A 25,639-nucleotide genomic window follows, 5' to 3' on the forward strand; every position below is an offset into this window, starting at 1 on the left:
AATGTTGCACATTGGTCTTCAATTTTGCAAAAAAAAAATGTAGCTTTTCCACTGCACTGGGTAGAAAACCATTATTGTACAAACATTTTGAAAAGTGGTAAATCATGAACTAGGCGAAAACATCTGGTCCAAATCCAAAATTTCCTAAAATCCAAACTTCAACAAAACTCCCCCTCCCCTCCCACCCACCAACCCAAAAAGGTGCAAAGTGAATGATGAATCTCGGACAAAGTCTATTAGAAAGTTTCTTATCAGGACGCAATGACTCCACACAGGATAAATAAGCATCGATTTATTGAATCAGTAATAATTTAAGACTGGTACAATCAGTTTTGTTCGTATTGTCAGGAAACACAATCTGATCCGACCGTGCGAAAATTCAGTTCAAATAAAAAATAAATCCAAGCAAAAAAAAAAAGAAGGAAATCCTACATAAAATACTCACCCCTCCCCCACCTCTTTGTATTTCCTTTTTTTATTTATTTCTTTTTTTTTACAAAAAGAGCTAAAAAATCTCATCAAAATGCAGCAGATTCGTTAACTATTTACATTTGTTACACAGGAAACATTTACATCTCCAGAAGGAAAACTTCTGTCCAAAGTGAAAACAAAGTATTAACATGCGGGTGCGATACATGACGCTTTTCGCCCACGTCACATACAATTTACAACATGGGGGGGGGAGGGTTTTATTAATCTCTTATTATTATTCCGGTCTCCTTTATAACCGTGTTGCATAGAATCCAGCGGAGATCTGATGATTGACTTTGTAAAAGGCGATTGGAAGTATCAAAACGTTCAGGAACGTTGAGCGATTCTAAGTGTCGTCCAGCCCAGCGGCCATATAACAGTCTGTATAATACACTGAGCGTGCAGACAGCTGTATCCGAGCCGGCACCGACATGGCAGAGACGTGGAGCACATGAGCTACATCATGGTCGAGACGAGATACAAAAAAAAAATAAAAAAAAATATACATCAAGGCAGACCAGCTTCCTGACGTTAACGAAGGACAATACAGTGTAATCTAGAACAGCCCGATGCGTTTCAGGCATCACAGACAACGATTTGTGATTTATATACATAATCCCAAAGCTATAAATATAGATATATATTTATTAGTGAAACCTGTCAGTGATATGAAACATCCAGCCATATTCACAGTTATGGATTTCAGTGCTGGGGGACTCTCTGAACTCTAGCGACGCGTTTCGCTTTATCAGCCCCTTCTCATGATAGGAGACTTTGGGCGCTTGTTTGCAGTTTCACCTTCCAGTCCACGCAGCGTCATTGTGAAAGTGTTTCCGCTCGGGTCGGGTTATTGTAACCTGGTCTAACATGTAGCAGAACACGTGAGGTATAGAAGAACTGCTCCTCTATTATCTATATAATGGATAGATTTAGGCGTTTCTCAGGTGGTAAATGTAGAAGGATATTACAGGGGGTCTAATCCCTTGTAAGATGCAAAAAAAAAAAAAAAACGCAAATAAATGCAAACTGCTCCCCTTGAAAAAATGCAAATAAAATTCATAATGCAGCAGATACATGGGGACTGATATTATCCCTGGTGGGCTAGTGGTGTGGTACAGGTGTAGCTTGCCAGCTGTGTCTGTACTACAAGTCTCAGCTTTACCAGGACGGTGGCATATAGGACCCAGCTGGGGAATCGTAGGTTACCCATCATAATTATAAGGCATTGAAAGGTTAGCACCAAAATGGGGGAGATGGCGTCTTAGAGACAACGATGTTGGAGCAGACGGTACCTGAGGAAGGACGGGTAGGCAGCTCCGCTCTCCCCTCTAGGTATCAGGGAACTTGCACAGTGCAATATATTGCCGCCTGTGAAGGGAACGGACACCGAGGTGACTGGACACAGATGCATTGGGGGTCCCTGATACCAGCCTGTTTGCCCCCCCTCTAGTAACCCTCCTCATTCAATAGTCGCCTGTCCTATGACAGCAGAGGTGGCGATTCAGTTTTTGGTTTGGTCTCAGTCCCGGTCAATGGTCGTCTCCTGTACAACAATGTCCGTGTGGCGGTGATGAGCCCTTTCACGCTCAGGGTAGAGTGGGGGAGCATCCTGCATAGCTGTATACGGTTTGCAGCAGACGCTCCGGCCCCCCAGCAGCATTGGTTATACACAACGAGAGCAAGGCAAGCAGCGTAGTCAGCGACTATCTGCACTGAGGTCACCTAGTGAAGCTGGCAGGACCAGTACCCCTGTGTGTTTGGTTAGAGCAGCGTAGGCAGAGCGCCATCCCCTGTCCTGCCTGTGTATCTACAGCTAAAAACATTTTCAGTGTGCCAGGCGTTTCGGCCTGATGCGTGTAAAGAGTAGTGCAGCCTTGATTCTAACACGTGGTCACATCAAACAGGGTGCAGCGACCAGCGCCCCCTTCTGTCTGAAAGCCTTAATTGTCTCATCTCCCAGCCACCTGTAAATGGGCGACTCTCATCATCACAGCGCAGACTCCAGGGAGGAATCCAGAATATCGTCGTGATGGCTGTTGCTGTTGGAATCGCTGTCGTAGCTCTGGGGGCTGGAAAAATTGGCCGCTTCTTGGAGCCTCATCAGCATGTTCATCTGTAACAGCAAGAAATTGACAGTAACAGGGGGCAAAACTTAAAGGGAACGTCAGGTTTTGTGCAAAGGCGTGCCCCAACTGCAGATTATACTCTGGACAGTGTCCTGCAAACATTTTGCTCAATTCCAACAAATAATTTTATTTTTTAGGGCTTCTTACCAGAGGATCTCCGTCCCCATCTCCTGATGGCGCTTGCTTGCTTGATGTCCCCTCCCTGGGCACAGAATACCCATCAAATCCAACGTCTTCTGGCCGTAGCTGGAGAAGAGGAGGCCACTCGTGCTGCAGAGGAACCGCTGTCCACGGGTAGGTGTCCATAACCCACTTGGCAGGGTCTTCCCAGGGGGCTCTTCTGCCATACAACTAGAACAGGGTAAGGAGAAGGATATTGTACTTGATCGGCATGGCTGCCAAATGAATGATCTAAGACCTAAGGTTTCTTACCTGCAGCCCTTCTCTGACGGCTTCCAGTAGGTAGGGGATGATGGAGTAGTTCCAGAGGTCAGTAAACCAAACCCTCGAACCGTCCACATCCATTGGACAAGACAGGAACAGACGAGGTCCTAGAATAAAGAAGATGATGGAAAATATTTGACATCCCATTTACAGGACAGACTCTGGCTCTACTGTCCCTTTAATTCCCTCTCCTATGTGTGACAGCACCATCTACTGGCAGCTAATAAGAACTGCAGCTCTCCTGGATGCGAAGTGTAATAGATTAGACTGAGCCGGAGATCCGCCACCTGGATAACGCCCGGTCCATATGTGCCACTCACCGATGGTGACATCTGAGGAGCTATGGGTCTCCAGGAAGCGGTTCAGGTGTTGCCAGACTTTGGGGATCCAGTCTATTATCTTCCCCAGCTCCACGTTTCTTGTTCGGTTGCTCATTTCTGTTTCGATCAACTTCCTCCGGAGATAGCGCCCAAGGAAACCTTTGACGGGTTCAGTGTGGTTGGCACATAGCACCCACCTGTGTCACATACAGGGCAAAGGACAGGTTATACGAGTGTGATTGGAAGTCATTCAGACCGCTTTACACTTTATATATCACCCACGCGACTCATCTATACACAGGTCTCCAGCCTTTACAGGTAAACCAGAATATGTTCATTTACCAGCAGCAAGCAGAGATCTTACACTGGTGAGGAGTTTAAAGGGGTCGCCCGATAATCTTGAAAAACCAAGCCCTTACCTAATTGTATAACGTGACCTACCGTTCCCCTGCTAGCTTAACTTTTGATTTATTTACTTTATTCACTTCCGATGAGATTGATCAATGGAGTCCCACACAGAACATCATCACTGACTCGTGCTCCGTGGACTCATCTGACTCTCCGTGTGTCCTCGCTCTTTGCTGGTGTACTGCCAGTGCGCTCTGCTCCGAAGCCGGCAATTAAAGAAAGCACTGTATGTATCCGAATACACAACACATGCTCATTGCGTTGTCCTTTCCTGCCGGTGTTCAGAGGCTTCGGAGCAGAGCGCACTGATTGAACATTGAGGCTAAAAAACGGAAGGGAGGCCATCGAGGGAACTGTGGGAAATTTTATATTTTATAATTATATAGTCAATTAAAAAATACCTTAAACTTTTAAAGATTAAGAATATCAGATAACCCCTTTAAAGGGTTGTTCTCATGATCAATCATCAGGGGCACACTGCTCCCCTGTCTCCAGGCTTGAGGGGATGCAGTCCTGACTGAAATGTTCAGACTAGCAGCATGATGACCCCACTAGAAATTTGCAAAGTCTGGTTTTCCTCCTCCGCATCATAGCAGAGCAGGGGGCACTAAAGCTGGATCAGGGCTTATAAGCTCTACAGAAAAGTCATTGCAAGCTCTGCGCTCTTTGCCTAGAAAACCAGCCACTGTTCATAGACTACTGAGGTGGCCGGTAACCTAGGCAACAAGTGGTTAAAAAAAAAAAAAAAAAAAAAAAAAAATCTGTGTTACAGAGAGGATTTTTAATAAGAGGCACATTGCAACCTTGCTCATCATTATAAATGGTATAAGGTATATTTGAGAATCATTTAAGCTTCGTGGCTGTAAGTTTGTCACAATTTCCAGAAGCCATGCTGGTTTTGAAATAGGCGAGTTAATTGCGGCAAAATTACAAAAGAATGCCGCCATGTACGGCCTTTACCCTGGTCACAATCAGCTTGATATTAAAAAATGGCATGAGACGCACCGGAAGTTGTGATGAAGCTGTAGGTTGGGGGTGGACGACGTGGCCTGGTTCATGGTGCCAATTATGTATGGGCTGCAAAAACAAAAACAAAAAATTATATTAATGGAATAGTGCTCACTATAACGCTGCAGAAAAATCAGAGACATGTGAAATCACAGAATCCCTCCTGAGGAGAGAAGAAACAATCCTCCTCCCCCTGATTCCTCTGGATCTTCTACCTGGAGGGTCTGTACCGACAGCAGGACATAGAAACATACAGAACAAATCCATACAGGACAACGGGGTAGAGCCATCCTTACCATTTGTGGTATTTGCAGTTCAGGAGTCCATTAAAAATCTCGCCCAGCGAGCTGACATGATGGAGGTTGTCCAGGATGATGACGAGGGGCATGTCCACCGCATTATTCTCACTGTTGCACTGATCGGCAAGGTTGGAAAGATACTGGCGCAGCTCCTGGAGGGTAGCAGAATATTGCACGCTGTATTAGGGTCTCTACGTAGGGATATGGGGCTGAACTGTAATGCCACGCTGCAGTATTAACCCTTCCTGGAGGAGTTCGTACCTTGCTGGACTTGTGATCCACATTGAAGGTGGCGATGACCCCGTCTGTCAGCTCCCGACCCTCGCACAGCACCATGTATTCAGACAGACGATTAGCCAGGTAGGTTTTTCCTGTCCCACTAGGACCGGACAGGATAATCCTTCTATGCTCCATCAATAATGAGACGTATCGTTGTAATATCGGTCGAGGTATCAAAGTCTCAAACACCAGGCTGTCCAAGCTGCTCTCCGGGAGACCTGACATAAATGTAGAAAAAAAAAAATCAATGCCGCGAAAACCACACAGAGGCCAAGACTAAAGCTTCCAGGTCCTGGAGGAAGGAACACTCTGCAGCAGTGCTCCACCCGGGCTAATGAAGGGGGATCCCGAGTGCTCCGCTCTGGCTAACGAAGGGGGATCCCGAGTGCCCCGCTCTGGCTAACGAAGGGGGATCCTAACCAAGAAACCCCTCCTATGGTCATACCTTTTAATGAGACAGAAATGGTGTCGCTCTCCCCCACAAGGTAGCCGCAGGGGAGCAGCTCAGGGGTCCCGGCTGTGTTCGTCCGCTTGATCTCGCCGATGTTGTAACCAACAACGCTGTCAGAATTCAGCCCCAGTTGTGTTACTGGATCCACATGTACTAAATATTCCTGCAAAATACACAGATTTGGTCGCAGCAGCTGGGGGAAACGTAGCAGTGGTCCCTCTTTTCTAAGATGTGGCCCCGCACATTACCTTGAACAACCTTCGGACGACACCATCTAGAACGTCCCATTTGGTTTTGCCGCCAACACCGATGCACCCGATAAGGAAGACACGAGGCCGGCATTCCTGCAGGAAGGGAGAAGAAGAGCGACTGTGCTGATAGGAATAGGTTACAGTTCACCATTCAGAATGTGGACACTGGGTGGCGCTGTGTGCTAAAAATAAACTATTTTTCTACTGTATTGTTCTGGGATCCTACATACTTGTGACCACTGGGCTGATATTGAGCACCCGAGATCCTGATAATGTAATATAATGAGCTCGGGTGTAGGATGTAGTGCACCAACATATGTATATGCAGCACCCACCTCTCTCCACTTCATCTCCTCCATGAAGCTCACAACGATCTTCACATGGCGGCTCTCTCTGCGCATGGTGCCATCAGCCGAGTCATCCAGTAACATGTCTGCAAGAGGAAAAAAAACAAGCCGGGAACGTGAAAACAGATTATATACCATGGAGTCCTATGGAGAGACAAGACTAAATACATGCTCTAATGTCAGCTATGGCGAATACTGGGCAATCACAGGGGTCACACATGAATAATACTACTACATCTGGAGTTACCTAGGCTGGAGGACTCCGTCATGGTCATCCCAGGCTGGGGGAATCCTATGGAGTGTCTTGGGGAAGAGGAGATGGAGATCTGAGAAGGCGTTCTGCTGCAACTCCCTGGATTCTCAGCCTTCAAGCGATCGTTCTCAGCTTTCAGCTTCTCGATTTCAGACTTTACACAAGAACAGAATATTAATCCAATCATATAATGCGGCCGGTGGTGTCAGTCAGTGAAGGAAGTCATTATTATGGAATTGCTACATACTAAAGAAAACCTACAGATGCACTACAAATCTCAGCAGTTTTACATTTTACTGCAGTTATATGTTCATCTCCCAGAAAAAAAAAAGGATCAAGAAAGGTAAAAGAAATGTTCCAAATTTTATAGAAAAAAAACCCCAAAAGTCCTGCAATAACATTTCTCCCTTTTCCCAAGATCTCTGCTTGCTGTCAGTGTACGGCAACATTCCTGTTTACATCCAGGACTACAAGAACTAACACGTCTCGATTTGTTTCATTCTAGACAATCCTCTGGGAGCTGAGCTGACACATTGAAGCAAATCCTCAGGGCAGTAGAGACTATTATTACTCAGCTGTGAGGAATAATAGATCTGCATTTGGTTTCAGCTTCTGGATGTTTTCAGTCACTGACAGTAAGCAGAGATCCTCTAAAAGTAATGAAAACACAAAGCATATTAGAAAATTGCACAATTATTGATGTTTATTTACATGAGAGCAGAAGCTACATCCTCATCTACAGGTGAGATGTTGGGGGTAGTAGGGCTGTAATGTAGGGGTGGCTGCCACCACCTGGTCAGCATTGGTACTGCATGCGGCTGCACGGTGCTGGTCTGGGGGGTCTCGGCTCCGTACCTGCATTCTGTTCATGGAGTCGCGCAGTGTATCCAGCTGATGTGCCGAGCTCAAGGCTTCCAGGCGGATGTCGGTCAGCTTCATCTCCTTGTCGCGGAGCTCGTTGCGCAGCTGCAGAACGCTGTCGGCCTCATTTACTGAGCAGTCGGAGAGCCTGTAAAGACAATGTGAGCTTTATGGAGCCTTTCCAGCCAAAGACACAATGCAGGCAGAATCTGCTGGCAGCCTATAAAGCCAATATATATTTATAGAGAGAGTGGCGCTGCCAGGCTGAGGCCGATCCAAGCATGTTCTAACCACCAATCTCCGCGATCAGTGATGTGCAGCCAATAAAACAGGGTTTGGCTTCAAGGGGGGGGGGGGGATTTGGTTTCATGAAGATAAATCGATCTGACAATGTCTCATTATGGCAACAGGTTCGATCTCCTATTAGCCCAAATGGCACCAAACATCTTATGCCTTGGTAGCCATCAGGGCTATTCATGCGGAAAGTGCGACCCCCCCACCCCAGCTCTTACTGCCTTCTCCTGCCCCCGTCAGGCAGCTTTATCACGGTGCAATGAAAAGTTTTGCTATTCTCGATGTTGCGTTTTTATTCCCTGCCATTTTCCACATCTTTGCTTGATGTCAGTGAATGGAAACTTTTCCCAGATTGAAAACCATCGCCTTGTGATTGTATCCCTTTATTACAGGGGCAGAGCCTGACGGACCCATTGACGGCAGCCATCGTGCTGTCACTTTAATAGCTTAAAAAAACCCTCTGCCAAATCTGACCGGAGGCTCTGAATGAAGCCTGTGACGGCAGTGTGAACAGAGCCGAAGGCTTCTTTACATAACACCTATACTGATCCAGGAAAGGTCCCAAAGCTGCGCTGTACGAGAGAAATGTCAGTCTCCAACACTCATGGGTGCAGCGTCTATGTCATCGCCTGTCCTGACAAGATCATGTGGATTTCTATAATTAACTTGTAATTGATCAATTATGGCTTATCTGGTAATTAAATGATTAACGGATTGTAAACTACTCCAATTACCCGGACAGGCCGGAGCCAGGCGCTGGGCTTAGTGTCGGGATGGATGTGCTGCAGAGCTCAGGAGGAAGGAATCACCTGCGGTCCATTAACGTGGACATCAACCTCCCACTATTATCCCTGGTGGTCTAGGAGGGTGGTAGGGTTAATATCATTATTTATGGTGGTCTAGGGCCAGGAAGGGATATAGTCTAATCCTCACACTACCTTAAACCACCTGGGATTTAATGTCAATATCCCTGGTAATCTAGAGCAATGAAGGAGTAATGTCAGAATCCTCGGTGTTCTAGAACAGTGAGGGACCACTATTCCAGTATCCCTGGTGGTCTTGGAAAGTGAGGGATGAAATTTCAGTATCGCTGGTGGTCTTAGGCAGTGAGGGAGCTAATGCCAATATCCCTGGTGGTATGGGGCAGTGAGGGAGCTAATGCCAGTATCGCTTTTGGTCTTGGGCAGTGAGGGAGCTCATTTGGGTATCCCTGGTGGTATGGGGCAGTGAGGGAGCCAATTCGAGTATCCCTGGTGGTATGGGGCAGTGAGGGAGCTAATTCGAGTATCCCTGGTGGTATGGGGCAGTGAGGGAGCTAATTCAAGTATCCCTGGTGGTATGGGGCAGTGAGGGAGCTAATTCGAGTATCCCTGGTGGTATGGGGCAGTGAGGGAGCTAATTCGAGTATCCCTGGTGGTATGGGGCAGTGAGGGAGCCAATTCGAGTATCCCTGGTGGTATGGGGCAGTGAGGGAGCTAATTCAAGTATCCCTGGTGGTATGGGGCAGTGAGGGAGCTAATTCAAGTATCCCTGGTGGTATGGGGCAGTGAGGGAGCTAATTCGAGTATCCCTGGTGGTATGGGGCAGTGAGGGAGCTAATTCGAGTATCCCTGGTGGTATGGGGCAGTGAGGGAGCCAATTCGAGTATCCCTGGTGGTATGGGGCAGTGAGGGAGCTAATTCAAGTATCCCTGGTGGTATGGGGCAGTGAGGGAGCCAATTCGAGTATCCCTGGTGGTATGGGGCAGTGAGGGAGCTAATTCGAGTATCCCTGGTGGTATGGGGCAGTGAGGGAGCTAATTCGAGTATCCCTGGTGGTATGGGGCAGTGAGGGAGCTAATTCGAGTATCCCTGGTGGTATGGGGCAGTGAGGGAGCCAATTCGAGTATCCCTGGTGGTATGGGGCAGTGAGGGAGCTAATTCAAGTATCCCTGGTGGTATGGGGCAGTGAGGGAGCCAATTCGAGTATCCCTGGTGGTATGGGGCAGTGAGGGAGCTAATTCAAGTATCCCTGGTGGTATGGGGCAGTGAGGGAGCCAATTCGTACAGTTGTGATCGGTCACTTACAGGGAGCTGGACTGAGAGCTCCTCATGAGCGGAGTAGACAGCATGGTGTTATGTGGCAGCTTCGGTGATGACGGCAGCGAGGAATCGGTCATTTCCTCGATGTCAGAATGGGAGGACGCAGATTTGGGAGACTTCTTCTTGCCAAAAGCTTGTTTAAAGGAGCTTCTCAGCTGTAAGGAAAAAATGGTATAATGTCAGTAATAGACGAGGAGCCCGAGTCCGGGAGATGGAGCGAACAGACAATGACAGGAGGGGGATGGGATGAGCTGCGGAGGTGAATGATGACTATAAGGTGAAGAATGAGCCGGTGGTGGAGAAGATGATGTGATGACAGGAGGAGTGACGGGAGGGCTGCAGACCTTACCTCATTCACCTGGGACAAGCAAGCAGAAGGGAACAGGAGGGGAAAAAAACAACAAAAAAAAGACAATTTAAACAGACAAGAAAATGCCAAATGCACCAAATACGGACAAATAATTACAGGAGGCGGGAGAGTCAGCACGTCCTAACCTAGGAAATCTACGACATAGGGAGCACTGCTCATACACACAGACATCTGCTATGGGACCATGCCGCGTCTGAACGTGCTGATACACTAAACTAGTCAAAATCCATCATTAGAGGCCAGGGGCAATCTCTGACTGATGTACTGCAGCCAGCACTGACCTGAAATGGCTGATAACAGGGAACAAAAGACTGCAATCAACTGCACAGCAAATGGGGATACACTTTAGTGAACAATCCCCTCTCCATAAGTCATTCTTTAAAGCTCATCAATAAAGGTTGTGATTTCCTGACCAAGCTTCCCGCCGTTACAGAGAGGCCTTGACTCAGGGTGGGCTACAAAAAAGGTTTCTCTTACACATCTGTGTGTATGAGCAGCGGAAAATGGTTAGAAGCAAGCAAATCAGCATCGGGGTAATAAGTAACTATGTGCATTAAAGAAACAGACAGCCTAAATACTCAATGGAAATGTGTCAGTCAACACTGAAAGTACAAACTAAGCACACAGCCTTGTAGGGGATGTTGCCCCTACAATAATCACACCTTTATTGCCCTAATCTCTGCCTCTGTTCTGCAGAAGTAGGGGTTTAATCATGTACACCAATTACGGTGCTAGGTGCACCCTTGGAGTGGCTAAGAGGCTCGGTGCACAGCTTCACCCACTGGATGTGCATGTCCCCGCCTCCCCCACTAGTGATTGACAGCACTGACTTGCCTAGCACGAACAGGGAATGCTCAGCTAACCAGGGCTATCAGTCACCAAGGAGATAGGCGGAGCATGGAAAATAAGTGGGTGGAACAATGCACTGAGCCTCTCTGTCACACCCAGGGGGCACAAAGCATCTAAATTTGCATGTTTCATTAAAGTTCAGGTTCTGCAGGACTAAGGCAGCGATTATTGTTATAGGGGCGATTTCCCCTACAAGGCTATGTGCTTAGCTTATACTATCAGTTTGGGTAGACACACCCCCTTTAAGTTTATGGGAGCGGCTTATATCAGTCACAACTTATTACAGTACAGCAGCGTTTAGTAAGATGTGACTCATATCTGGGAGAGAGTCTGGAGTTTTCCATACACATGATTATTATCAGTAGGTTCTCAGCGCTGGAGATATGTGATATATAGCAGCGACCATTGGGGCGGGGAGCCGCGGCAATGTGCAGCATGATGAGAACAACTGTACTGCGGTACAGCAGAGTTTAGGTGTACTGTCCATTTAAAAAACCGCTAATTCTCACAAATTGGTAATCCAAGAGTAGATTTACAGAGAGAAAGAACAAAATGGCAGATATAAAGGCAGTGAGGATGGGTTGGTTGCTCGAGGACCAGGCACCTTTCTGCTGAAATCTAAGATCAAAACCCTCTTATACTTGGGACTGATAAAAAATCTCCAGCCTCCAATAAACGGAGCCCCCCATGAATACTGTGTGAGGGTGCACGACTGACAGCACACAGTCCCAGACCATCATCATCAGTGTTGGTGTGAAGGCCAGTGCCCATCTGATGCCCGCTCTACACACCCAGTTCTTCCGGTTCTTTTTCTTTTTCGAGTCGCTTTCCACGTTGCTGCCCACGCTGGAGTGACTTGTGGCGCTGTTAATGCTGGAGACGCTATCAGACGAGTGCTGCCGCCGGATCCGCAGGTCCGCTGATGGGGTCGTCACATTTCCTGTAGACGGAAGATAAATCTAATCTTATTACAATGCAAAAAAACAACAACATGTAACAAAATAAAGAAATCGATTTCTGGGACTTGTTGTTCCACCTTGCTGTAAGGGGTACTGATAATTCTGGCTCTACAGCTGTACTACCTTTATCTACTACTCAGTATAGGTGTACTATAGCGCCACTTATAGGCCAAGTGTAAGTTAACATCCAGATACAGCCATGTCTTAGTATAGAACACAAGTGTAACCCCGCAGAGGAACCTATAAAGAATGGCTGCCGCCCGCTTCTTTCTCACTTGCTTTAGTGACCCCACTCCTAGACTGGAGCCATGGTGACACAGCCTGGTCTCAGCAGAAAGCAGGTTTGTCTAGCGATCGGCAGATTGCATCAGGAATTACCTGGAGGCAGCAGAGCCCGGGGGGATGCGGACGCCTATTATTACCTTTGCAGCTGAGCTCCGGGGTGTTGATGACACCATTAATGGCTGCCTGTGCCGCTGCGTTCTGCTTCTTCAATTGTTCTATGGTTTTCCTTAACTCATTCAGCTCTGAATCCTGAAGGAAGAAAAAAAGAAAAGAGAAAAACCCAGGTCACAAAGATTCATGCGGCATTTACTGACAACTGAACTACAACTCCCAGAAGTGCTGACCTTCTGTTCTGCCGACATGGTGATACTCTGCAGCCTGATCGTCATGTTGCTCAAACTTTGCTCGAAGGCGGCCACGAGATGAGCCTAGAATAAAAAATAAATGGCAGAATAAACCGGCCCACCACTCCATTAGTGACCCCTAACAATATACGTGGACACGACAAGCGTCAGTCGTAACGCAAGTCCATGACGCTGATCTCAGATCCTTCGCGTAGACACAAGCTTGTTATCTACCTCCAGGACAGGAATGGCGAGATGATGTTACATTCTCAAAGAAAAATGCAGAAATTTCTAAAAAATTTCTATTTTTATTTAGGGCGTGAATAGTTTTTACTAAACAGGGAGCAGCGGTCACAAGGTACAGAGAACAGGCGGAGGGGAACGTTTTACAGATGAAGTGCACGTGTCAGGTTGTACCACGCGAGGCCCCAACATGTGGACGTGGAATGTGTGCGAGGAGCGGGACTCACATGTGGCCGCCATATTGGAACAGGACTGCTGGTTATTTCTCAGAAAACAATGGCCCTTCCCTATCAGCAGATCTGTGTCAATAGCTCCTGCCTGGCCGGGGGGGTCCTTTACACTATATGGATGATTAGGGTGATTTGGGAAGAACCCAGAACCAACATGGTTAAGTGCAACCTATTGTTCCCTGTTATCAGCCACTTCAGGATGGGGAGACTGTAATGTTCTTCAAATGAAAAAGAAGTCTAAACACATTCTTGCCTCCTGCGATCACTACTATACTCTGCTGAGCTAGAGAAAGCTGCAGTGCAAAGCATGGTGGACAAAACAGTTGGCTAAAGGTCCCCATAAACATTAGATTAATGTCGACTGAACCTGTCGATATCGAAGGGTTCAGCCAGCGGTTTAATGTGTTCGGGGGGGGGGGGCGGCCGAGAGAAATGTCTGATTTTGGGCAGCCGATCGCATTGATCTCCCAGGAGATGAGCCGCTGGCCGGCGTGCATGCTGGTGGCCTTCTCATAGAGAATACAGCAGTGCTGTCATGTAGTTGGAGTCACTAATTACGGCAATATGGAGATTCTTATAAAGTATTTTACACAAAAAAAACAACTTCAAATGATCCTTATAATGACCGTTCTTCTCTGAAGTCATCGGTGAGGCATAGAAGACAGCACATACATCTCCTATACATCAAATAAGCCGGGGGATTATATGGCGGATTCCCATCCTATGAATCAATGCGGCCGCGCTCTGTATGTATAGATCCGTCCACCTGCACTATAATAGAAAATCAGTGAACAATGATGTGTGCGCCCCGCGTTGGTACCTCTGTATAGCGGCACCCGTAGGAAACACAAGAGACGGCATCTCCACCCAGGGAACGTCACATGCGGCTTATTCTCCTAAAACAAGCTCATCAGACCGCGACATATCTGCAGCAAATCGCTGTCCAAACAGTTACTGAGAAAACAGCGAGACACAAAGACAAGCCGGATGTGCGAGCGCTGCGCATTGTGCGCTAACACAACACATACCTCTGGGGCGCCGGGGGATACGCTGCCATCTGCCCACTGGGCACAAGCTCACACAGCAGATCGTCTGCTCAGACAAGGCGACCAAAGGTGAAAAAGAAAGCCAAAAAAAGGCCACTAGGGCAAGTCTGTATACTTAAAAGCGTGGCAGATAACAGGGAACAATAGATTGTGTCTGGGGGGTTACTGTGGCACTGGGGAATACAGATATGTAGGGATAAAGGAGTAATCCGTGTCCTGCAACGCTGATAACAGGGAAGAATACTTTGCACTTATCTGTCCTACAGTGCGGACTCTACCCAGCCTAAAATGGCTGATAACAGCAAACAACAGACTGCATGCACTGTAAAAGGGTGTGACATCACGGTACACAAAAGGGGGAAGCCACTGCATAAGGGAACGACGCCAGCGCACAGGGGGGACGACGCCAGCGCATAGGGCAAGGGACGCCAGCGCATAGGGCAAGGGACGCCAGCGCATAAGTGTATGGTATAACTCCATAGCAGTGTGATATCCCAGCACATGGCGTATACATGTTGAGCAGTAGGGTATTATTGTGGAGGATTTTGGGATCAATGTAGAGGGGTGTAATATCACTTTTAGGAGTAAGATATGACTGTATAGGATGTGAGGTCACTATCAGAGTAGAGGCGTTTGAGATCAGCATATAGGACTATGATGTCAGAGGTATAATATTACTGTATCTGTACATATAGCCATATCTGGGTATGACATCATTGTATAGGGTTATAATATCACCCTCTAAGGGAATGATATGACTGTTGAGGGGTACGATTTCATTGTATAAGGGTACGCTATCTTGAAAGATAACCAATGACACTGCTCCCTGGATCACTCCGAGCACAAAGGCCGACAACTTACATTGGCACTAAGCTGGGTTGTCAGGGCGGACACTTTTTCTTGGGAGGAATCCAACTCTCTCCTTAACTTGCGGATCTAAAATAGAACCATTACATTTTATAAAGACCACAGCCGACTACCGGCACAATCCGGAATACTATAGGATTTAATAGAGAAGATCACGCAGAAGGTACAAACCTCTGAATGGCACTTTTCTTCTGGCTGCAAAAGATAAAGAAAAAAAACAAAACATGAAATTCCGTATGTGGTGACACGTAACGGAAAAAAAACCCCAATGGAATAGGATCCGGCTATTCCTTGATAATATACATTTGGTATGTAGAGACAAAATGATTCAGAATCAAACTACGCAGAATTTGTTTGTGGTTGGTAACCATGGAGACACATAGAAATGCATAGGAGCTGCAGACATAAAACAGTAGAACATTTTTAAAGACTTTATGCTTCCATCCAGAGGTGTCTACAATTGTATATAACCGAACAAAAGGCGGCAGCATGGCGGCTCAGTATCTGCATTAGTTTGGAGGGGCATTATTACCACTTCTATTTTGGCACCTTTGCTCTTTTACTGTCCCCATATACAAAGCTTAGCGTTTATGGGTCTCTTAAAACTCAGATGACGTCGTCACATTAACAAAGACCCGAGATGCTGCAAATAGTCAGAAATAAATGCAGACAAAACTATACAGACGAGTGTTATAAAGCGGATTCCTATATACTAAAAGCTCCCGATTACAGATCAAACACTGCCGATCTGCACCGCAACCGAATGTGCAAAGAACAAAAGTCCATATAATTGCTATAGTTTTATATATAAAGACAATGATACTTACAGTGGAATATACAGAAGATGTGCTGGATACCAGAGACAGCGAGGATCCGTGAACTGAGGGTTACAAAAAGGGAAGACATCAGCAGCCGAGCACAGAGCAGAGCCTCCCCATAATACAGCCGAGCACAGAGCAGAGCCCCCCATAATACAGCCGAGCACAGGTCAGAGCCCCCCCATAATACAGCCGAGCACAGGTCAGAGCCCCCCCATGATACAGCCGAGCACAGGTCAGAGCCCCCCCATGATACAGCCGAGCACAGGTCAGAGCCCCCCCATGATAAAGCCGAGCACAGGTCAGAGCCCCCCCATGATACAGCCGAGCACAGTTCAGAGCCCCCCCATGATACAGCCGAGCACAGGTCAGAGCCCCCCCATGATACAGCCGAGCACAGGTCAGAGCCCCCCCATAATACAGCCGAGCACAGGTCAGAGCCCCCCCATGATACAGCCGAGCACAGGTCAGAGCCCCCCCATGATACAGCCGAGCACAGGTCAGAGCCCCCCCATGATACAGCCGAGCACAGGTCAGAGCCCCCCCATAATACAGCCGAGCACAGGTCAGAGCCCCCCCATAATACAGCCGAGCACAGGTCAGAGCCCCCCCATAATACAGCCGAGCACAGGTCAGAGCCCCCCATAATACAACCGAGCACAGATCAGAGCCCCCCCATAATACAGCCGAGCACGGATCAGAGCCCCCCCATAATACAGCCGAGCACAGATCAGAGCCCCCCCATAATACAGCCGAGCACAGATCAGAGCCCCCCCATAATACAGCCGAGCACAGATCAGAGCCCCCCCATAATACAGTCGAGCACAGATCAGAGCCCCCCCATAAAACAGCCAAGCACAGATCAGAGCCCCCCATAAAACAGCCGAGCACAGATCAGAGCCCTCCCCTACAGCTCAGCACAGATCAGAGTCCTCCCCTACAGCTGAGCACAGATCAGAGCCCCCCCTACAGCTCAGCACAGATCAGAGCCCCCCCTACAGCTCAGCACAGATCAGAGCCCCCCCTACAGCTCAGCACAGATCAGAGCCCCCCCTACAGCTCAGCACAGATCAGAGCCCCCCTACAGCTGAGCACAGATCAGAGCCCTCCCTACAGCTGAGCACAGATCAGAGCCCCCCCTACAGCTCAGCACAGATCAGAGCCCTCCCTACAGCTCAGCACAGATCAGAGCCCTCCCTACAGCTCAGCACAGATCAGAGCCCTCCCTACAGCTCAGCACAGATCAGAGCCCTCCCTACAGCTCAGCACAGATCAGAGCCCCCCCCTACAGCTGAGCACAGATCAGAGCCCCCCCTACAGCTGAGCACAGATCAGAGCCCCCCCCTACAGCTGAGCACAGATCAGAGCCCCCCTACAGCTGAGCAAAGATCAGAGCCCCCCCTACAGCTCAGCACAGATCAGAGTCCCCCCTACAGCTCAGCACAGATCAGAGTCCCCCCTACAGCTGAGCACAGATCAGAGCCCTCCCATACAGCTCAGCACAGATTAGAGCCCCCCCTACAGCTCAGCACAGATCAGAGCCCCCCCCCTACAGCTCAGCACAGATCAGAGCCCCCCCTACAGCTCAGCACAGATCAGAGCCCTGCATACAGCTGAGCACAGATAAGAACCCCCCAGATCTCCCGTGTGCATTACTTAATCAGGAGATCAGACACCTCCTTATAGGGGCTCAGATGCTGCGGGATAGCTAGATGTAGCCGAGGCTTCGCTGCCTTTTTTATTTTGCTTCATTCCCTAAGATCATGATGTCCAGCTGATCTGCATTGGCTACTGGAGTCTGATAAGCAGCAGGTGGATTTCAGATGACCTCAGATCTGTTTCCCCCATGCTTTACACTGCAATTCTGATTCTTCAGATTAGCTGCGTTTTTAAATCACACACTTAGAATGAAGTATGTAAATGAAAGATTAATTTCTTTACTGCAAGAAGAGGAACTAAACACTCAGTCTGGTTCTCTATATCTTGAACTTCTTTACTGAGATCATCAGTCACAAACATCACTCTGGTTACAGGCGCCGCTTATCACTTGCTAAACGCTAGGCAATGTCTTGTCTGCAGCACGGGAGGAGCTCGTCGCCTCACACCAGAACGGCCAGATCTGTTTGTCTAGCAAGTCCAGTCCACACCAATGAGCCTGTGACATTGGTAAGCCGGCCCGGCCCCCCGTGCAGCCACACGGCCCCTCTCCCTCCAGACAGGACAGCACATTGGGGCCATTTCTGAAAAAACAAGCTTTACCGAAAGTGAAAGTCACGGGGACCTCAATGGCGGAAACAAAACGCTAACTGGATACTGCAACATGGACGACTGCCAAACACCATACCCAGAGCCCCCTGCACACACCGAACCTGTAGCCCCCTCCAATGTGCTGTACCCGCAGCCCCCTGTCATGCACCATACCTGCAGCAAACACATATATAAGCAATTCAGGCTGTGTGGGAAACTGGCTGCTGTCATGGCTGCCATTTGTTTGTCCCCCTGCATTTATGATTGTTATCTCGTTCATTGTCAGATCACATTAGATTGGGGGAAAACTAAGTGATCATCCAGGACGGTCGGCACATGTCATTATGACTATCTGAATGATCCAACAATTAATATGCAGTTTATATTAATAAAGCAGAAGTCATAACACCGGGCGCTGCTCCTCTCCAGGGTACAGGTACGAGCGAGCAGCTGCTCCTTATTGCCTCCCCTGCTGCAGATATGGAGCAGCTGGGCTGCAGCACACGGTCAGGATGCCTGCGGCCAGCGTAGGGCGCAGTGTTACTCGGGTGACATATCTTCCCACTTACTGTAGTATCTAGTATCACAATCCATGGGGCCGTCTGTCATTTTAGCATTGAGGGTTCAAATCAGGGAAACTTATATAGAGTGAAAGCTTCAGACAACCAGTGCAGATCATGTGTAACCCTATATACACTATAGCTCCCCGCTGCCGGCTGGTAACAGATCAGATGGAAACCACAGTCACACCATGTGTACGATGAATTATCTGGGATTGGTCGCATCTGTTTCTAGGAAAGCTGGGTGACCTCTCTAATGACACCACCGGACTACACTCCCAAATGGCAAATCTGCGTAACGACGCCACCAAACACTATGGGTGGGGATGTGATCAGAAGTTTGGGAGAGCAGGGTGACCACATATACTCATGTGAATATTGAGAGTTCCCACCAGTGTCACATTATACAGAACACAGAGCATCGTCTCAACACGAAATATCATCTCTTATCAGAAAGTAATACCCTGCAGAAGTCTCTGTGGAAATCTTCAGGTATTTGCCCCGCAGCACATAAGACACAATTACAGCTGCGTCACATTGGTGGGGAGACTACGCTGGTGGGGTTCATTCCCAGGCACTGTTATGTCACGCAGCAATGCACATAACTAGAGGCTACTACAGGTGCAGACCCTGTATATGACACACCTGACCACCACTGTACAGTATATACTGATCCCAAGTGACATCCTATATTATACTCTAGAGCTGCACTCACTATTCTGCTGGTGCAGTCACTGTGTACATACATTACTTATCCTGTACTGATCCTGAGTTACATCCTGTATTATACTCCAGAGCTGCACTCACTATTCTGCTGGTGTAGTCACTGTGTACATACATTACATTACTGATCCTGAGTTACATCCTGTATTATACTCCAGAGCTGCACTCACTATTCTGCTGGTGCAGTCACTGTGTACATACATTACATTACTTATCCTGTACTGATCCTGAGTTACATCCTGTATTATACTCCAGAGCTGCACTCTCTATTCTGCTGGTGCATTCACTGTGTACATACATTACAATACTGATCCTGAGTTACCTCCTGTATTATACTCCAGAGCTGCACTCACTATTCTGCTGGTGCAGTCACTGTGTACATACATTACATTACTTATCCTGTACTGATCCTGAGTTACATCCTGTATTATACTCCAGAGCTGCACTCTCTATTCTGCTGGTGCATTCACTGTGTACATACATTACTGATCCTGAGTTACATCCTGTATTATACTCCAGAGCTGCACTCACTATTCTGCTGGTGCATTCACTGTGTACATACATTACAATACTGATCCTGAGTTACCTCCTGTATTATACTCCAGAGCTGCACTCACTATTCTGCTGGTGCAGTCACTGTGTACATACATTACATTACTTATCCTGTACTGATCCTGAGTTACATCCTGTATTATACTCCAGAGCTGCACTCTCTATTCTGCTGGTGCATTCACTGTGTACATACATTACTGATCCTGAGTTACATCCTGTATTATACTCCAGAGCTGCACTCACTATTCTGCTGGTGCATTCACTGTGTACATACATTACAATACTGATCCTGAGTTACCTCCTGTATTATACTCCAGAGCTGCACTCACTATTCTGCTGGTGCAGTCACTGTGTACATACATTACATTACTTATCCTGTACTGATCCTGAGTTACATCCTGTATTATACTCCAGAGCTGCACTCACTATTCTGCTGGTGCATTCACTGTGTACATACATTACAATACTGATCCTGAGTTACCTCCTGTATTATACCCCAGAGCTGCACTCACTATTCTGCTGGTGCAGTCACTGTGTACATACATTACATTACTGATCCTGTATTATACTCCACAGCTGCACTCACTATTCTGCTGGTGCAGTCACTGTGTACATACATTACATTACTGATCCTGTACTGATCCTGAGTTACATCCTGTATTATACTCTAGAGCTGCACTCACTATTCTGCTGTTGCAGTCACTGTGTATATACAGTCATGGCCAAAAGTATTGAGAATGAGACAAATAGTAATTTTTCCAAAGTTTACTGCTTCATTTTTTGTAATGGCAATTTGCATATACTCCTGAATGTCAAAGAGTGATCAGCTTAACAGCAATTACTGTACTTGCAAAGTCAATATTTGCTCAGAAAATGAACTTTAACCCCCAAAACACATTTCAACATCATTGCAGTCCTGCCTTAAAAGGAGCAGCTAACATCGTTTTAGTGATTGATCCATTAACACAGGTGTGGGTGTTGATGAGGACAGGGCTGGCGATCAATCAGTCATGATTAAGTAAGAATGACATCACTGGACACTTTAAAAGGAGGCTGGTTCTTGGTATCACTGTTTCTCTTCAGTTAACCATGGTTATCTCTAAAGAAACACGTGCAGCCATCATTGCACTGCACAAAAATGGCCTAACAGGGAAGAGTATCGCAGCTACAAAGATTGCACCTCAGTCAACAATCTATCGCATCATCAAGAACTTCAAGGAGAGAGCTTCCATTGTTGTCAAAAGGCTCCAGGGCGCCCAAGAAAGACCAGCAAGCGCCAGGACCGTATCTTAAAACTGTTTCAGCTGCGGGATGGGACTACCAGCAGTGCCGAGCTTGCTCAGGAATGGCAGCAGGCTGGTGTGAGTGCTTCTGCACGCACTGTGAGGCGGAGACTCTTTGAGCAAGGGCTGGTTTCAAGGAGGGCAGCAAAGAAGCCACTTCTCTCCAGAAAAAACATCAGGGACAGACTGATATTCTGCAAAAGGTACAGGGAGTGGACTGCTGAGGACTGGGGCAAAGTCATTTTCTCTGATGAATCCCCTTTTCGATTGTTTGGGACATCTAGAAAACAGCTTATTCCGAGAAGAAGAGGTGAGCGCTACCAGCAGTCTTGTCTCATGCCAACTGTAAAGCATCCTGAAACCATTCATGTGTGGGGTTGCTTCTCAGCCAAGGGAATCGGCTCACTCATAGTCTTGCCTAAAAACACAGCCATGAATAAAGAATGGTACCAGAATGTCCTCCAAGAGCAACTTCTCCCAACCGTCCAAGAGCAGTTTGGCGCCCAACAATGCCTTTTCCAGCATGATGGAGCACCTTGCCATAAAGCAAAGGTGATAACTAAATGGCTCATGGAACAAAACAGAGATTTTGGGTCCATGGCCTGGAAACTCCCCAGATCTTAATCCCATTGAGAACTTGTGGTCAATCATCAAGAGACGGGTGGACAAACAAAAACCAACAAATTCTGGCAAAATGCAAGCATTGATTATGCAAGAATGGACTGCTATCAGTCAGGATTTGGTCCAAAAGTTGATTGAGAGCATGCCAGGGAGAATTACAGAGGTCTTGAAGAAGAAGGGGCAACACTGCAAATATTGACTTGCTGCATTAACTCATTCTAACTGTCAATATAACCTATTGGTACTCATAATATGATTGCAATTATATTTCTGTAGGTGATATAAACATCAGACAAACACTAATAAAAACCAGAGGCCAGCAGATCATGTGAAAATATAATTTTGGTGTCATTCTCAAAACTTTTGGCCATGACTGTACATTACATTACTTACCCTGTACTGATCCTGAGTTACATCCTGTATTATACTCCAGAGCTGCACTCACTATTCTGCTGGTGGAGTCACTATGTAATTACATTACATTACTGATCCTGAGTTACATCCTGTATTATACTCCAGAGTTGCACTCACTATTCTACTGGTGCAGTCACTGTGTACATACATTACATTACTGATCCTGAGTTACAGCCTGTATTATACTCCAGAGCTGCACTCACTATTCTACTGGTGCAGTCACTGTGTACATACATTACATTACTGATCCTGAGTTACATCCTGTATTATACTCCAGAGCTGCACTCACTATTCTGCTGGTGCAGTCACTGTGTACATACATTACAATACTGATCCTGAGTTACCTCCTGTATTATACTCCAGAGCTGCACTCACTATTCTGCTGGTGCAGTCACTGTGTACATACATTACATTACTGATCCTGTACTGATCCTGAGTTGCATCCTGTATTATACTCCAGAGCTGCACTCACTATTCTGCTGGTGCAGTCACTGTGTACATACATTACAATACTGATCCTGAGTTACATCCTGTATTATACTCCAGAGCTGCACTCACTATTCTGCTGGTGCAGTCACTGTGTACATACATTACACTACTGATCCTGAGTTATATCCTGTATTATACTCCAGAGCTGCACTCACTATTCTGCTGGTGCAGTCACTGTGTACAGTGGTCACTGACTATTTTGACAGTCATTTACCTTCCTCAAATCCATCACGGAATGACCCAGAGCGGCTCATGGTTCTGGTCTTCTCATCCAGAGACATGGAGCTGTTCCTGTAGCGGGGCTCTCCGTAGTGATCGCCGTCGGTGTTGGACAGGCTGTGCGTCCGGAGCATGGTGGCGTTAGACAAACCCATGTGAGCTGCAGTTGTAGGACTTGCTATAAAGGAAAGAAATCACATTGTGCAATGAGCGATATCATCAGGGAAATTCACAGCATTACATTATCTACAGCGCAAAAAGACCTGAAATCTGAAAGGAACAGTTCTTAAATGATTAAGTGTCATGACTCATGGTTCGCACGTTGTGATCGAGGGGGGCAGTCCACCAAATGGGACCTTTTCTAGCGCAGAAAGCAAAAAACATAGAAGAATTGAGAGTATTGATTAGATGGGCACAAGGGATACTGAAGGGAGAGGATACCGGTTTAGGTCAGTGAGCCTCTTTGATTGGTACATTTGGTATCCCATTACTATGGTCGCTCTTCAGTCGTCCATACAAAGACTCACCGAGCTGCGAAAAGTTAAATCTGGTGCCAGAGGGCGAGGTTATACTGGAGCTGGGCGAGAATGGTGAGCTACTGGCCGTGTCCTGGAGTCCACTGGAGGAATGAGAGCGAAGCCATTCCTTGGTATCATCTTGGTTTCGGAGCTGAGAAGATGGGGCGTACCTGAGTGGACCAAGGATTAAAAATACAATAAAATTATTAATTCCGGAAAGACTGAGCTGTGGGCAGCAAAAGCTAAAAACACAACCACATTACAAGCCAAACTCCGAGTGGATGCATTATGTTACAGCATTAAGCAATGGTGCACGGGGTAAAGCGGACAAGGCGACAACCAACACGGCCACCAGTATGGCCACTCTAGGGCTCGTCACCCAGCTTCTCCTGTCCACTCATGCTGTGATACAGCCCTACATGCTGGATTCTTGGGTGACAACCTTCAGAAGACAAATTTGTGGTATCAGCTTTCCTAAAACCAGATGTTATAATGAAAAGGCTGCAGAGAAGAGGAAACTCACATCAATATTCTAACTGACACCATGGCCGCAGTGTCCAAAGAGGACAAAATCTGACCAGATACTGCTCACAACATCTACATTCAGATCCAGGGGTGCAATGGTTGCAAAATCACATGGAAAAAGTGGCCTGCTGGGGCATGCTGGAACTTGTAGTTATGACACAGAGGAATTAGGTTCACTAGAAATCACGGGATCCCCATGTGTCCCCCACACATTCACTGCCCAGGACAGGTCCAACTGCAGTAAAACCACACAGGAAAATGTATCATCATGGACCAACCGAACTACATATTCCAGGCAGAACAGGTGAGAACCACAGATGGCTCTGCCAGAAGGGAGACTGTGTACCACATACAGGTCATAACGTTTTATGGTAAAGTCATTGTAAGGCAAACACCGGAAATTAAACCCAATCAATCCTCAAAGCAAACCCAGGAAACCATATGACACTTTACGTATAAAATACATTTCTAAGTCACGGTGTACCGGAGTTATATCCTGTATTATAGCCCAGAGCTGCACTCACTATTCTGCAAGTGCAGTCACTGTGTACATACATTACATTACTGATCCTGAGTTACATCCTGTATTATAGCCCAGAGCAGCACTAACTATTCTGCTGGTGCAGTCACTGTGTATATACATTACATGACTGATCCTCTACTGATCCTGAGTTACATCCTGTATTATACTCCAGAGCTGCACTCACTATTCTGCTGGTGCCCTGTGTACATACATTACATTACTGATCCTGTACTGATCCTGAGTTACATCCTGTATTATACTCCAGAGCTGCACTCACTATTCTGCTGGTGCAGTCACTGTGTACATACATTACATTACTGATCCTGTACTGATCCTGAGTTACATCCTGTATTATACTCCAGAGCTGCACTCACTATTCTGCTGGTGCAGTCACTGTGTACATACATTACATTACTGATCCTGTACTGATCCTGAGTTACATCCTGTATTATACTCCAGAGCTGCACTCACTATTCTGCTGGTGCAGTCACTGTGTACATACATTACATGACTGATCCTCTACTGATCCTGTGTTACATCCTGTATTATACTCCAGAGCTGCACTCACTATTCTGATGGTGCACTGTGTACATACATTACATTACTGATCCTGTACTGATCCTGAGTTACATCCTGTATTATACTCCAGAGCTGCACTCACTATTCTGCTGGTGCAGTCACTGTGTACATACATTACTTATCCAGTACTGATCCTGAGTTACATCCTGTATTATACTCCAGAGCTGCACTCACTATTCTGATGGTGCACTGTGTACATACATTACATTACTGATCCTGTACTGATCCTGAGTTACATCCTGTATTGTACTCCAGAGCTGCACTCACTATTCTGCTGGTGCAGTCACAGTGCACATACATTACATTACTGATCCTGTACTGATCCTGAGTTACATCCTGTATTATACTCCAGAGCTGCACTCACTATTCTGCTGGTGCAGTCACAGTGCACATACATTACATTACTGATCCTGTACTGATCCTGAGTTACATCCTGTATTATACTCCAGAGCTGCACTCACTATTCTGCTGGTGCAGTCACT

The 25,639-nt window shown here is 46.9% G+C and overlaps 1 protein-coding gene across 14 annotated transcripts in view; it reads right to left on the bottom strand.

The window, feature by feature from the left end:
* Positions 1-277: 277 nt before the first annotated feature.
* The window catches only part of NAV2 (neuron navigator 2), a 220,100-nt gene continuing 194,738 nt past the window's right edge, over positions 278-25,639 (bottom strand). For all 14 annotated transcript variants that reach the window (XM_073658244.1, XM_073658235.1, XM_073658234.1 and 11 more), the window contains 21 exons: positions 23,540-23,700; positions 23,008-23,190; positions 15,914-15,966; positions 15,258-15,281; positions 15,081-15,155; positions 12,701-12,784; positions 12,494-12,605; positions 11,904-12,052; positions 9,879-10,048; positions 7,513-7,666; positions 6,652-6,811; positions 6,393-6,490; positions 6,055-6,150; positions 5,801-5,969; positions 5,338-5,573; positions 5,074-5,228; positions 4,775-4,846; positions 3,362-3,558; positions 3,030-3,148; positions 2,745-2,948; positions 278-2,584 (listed from right to left, as the gene is read on the bottom strand). In XM_073658244.1, the coding sequence (XP_073514345.1) occupies positions 2,459-2,584; positions 2,745-2,948; positions 3,030-3,148; positions 3,362-3,558; positions 4,775-4,846; positions 5,074-5,228; positions 5,338-5,573; positions 5,801-5,969; positions 6,055-6,150; positions 6,393-6,490; positions 6,652-6,811; positions 7,513-7,666; positions 9,879-10,048; positions 11,904-12,052; positions 12,494-12,605; positions 12,701-12,784; positions 15,081-15,155; positions 15,258-15,281; positions 15,914-15,966; positions 23,008-23,190; positions 23,540-23,700 (2,797 nt within the window). In that variant the 3' untranslated portion in view covers positions 278-2,458. The remainder of the gene's footprint in view (positions 2,585-2,744; positions 2,949-3,029; positions 3,149-3,361; positions 3,559-4,774; positions 4,847-5,073; positions 5,229-5,337; positions 5,574-5,800; positions 5,970-6,054; positions 6,151-6,392; positions 6,491-6,651; positions 6,812-7,512; positions 7,667-9,878; positions 10,049-11,903; positions 12,053-12,493; positions 12,606-12,700; positions 12,785-15,080; positions 15,156-15,257; positions 15,282-15,913; positions 15,967-23,007; positions 23,191-23,539; positions 23,701-25,639) is intronic.

The sequence above is a fragment of the Phyllobates terribilis genome, unplaced genomic scaffold (genome assembly GCF_046119375.1).
Source record: "Phyllobates terribilis strain yellow unplaced genomic scaffold, ASM4611937v1 Scaffold_13__5_contigs__length_258822181, whole genome shotgun sequence".
NCBI classification, from domain to species: Eukaryota; Metazoa; Chordata; class Amphibia; order Anura; family Dendrobatidae; genus Phyllobates; species Phyllobates terribilis.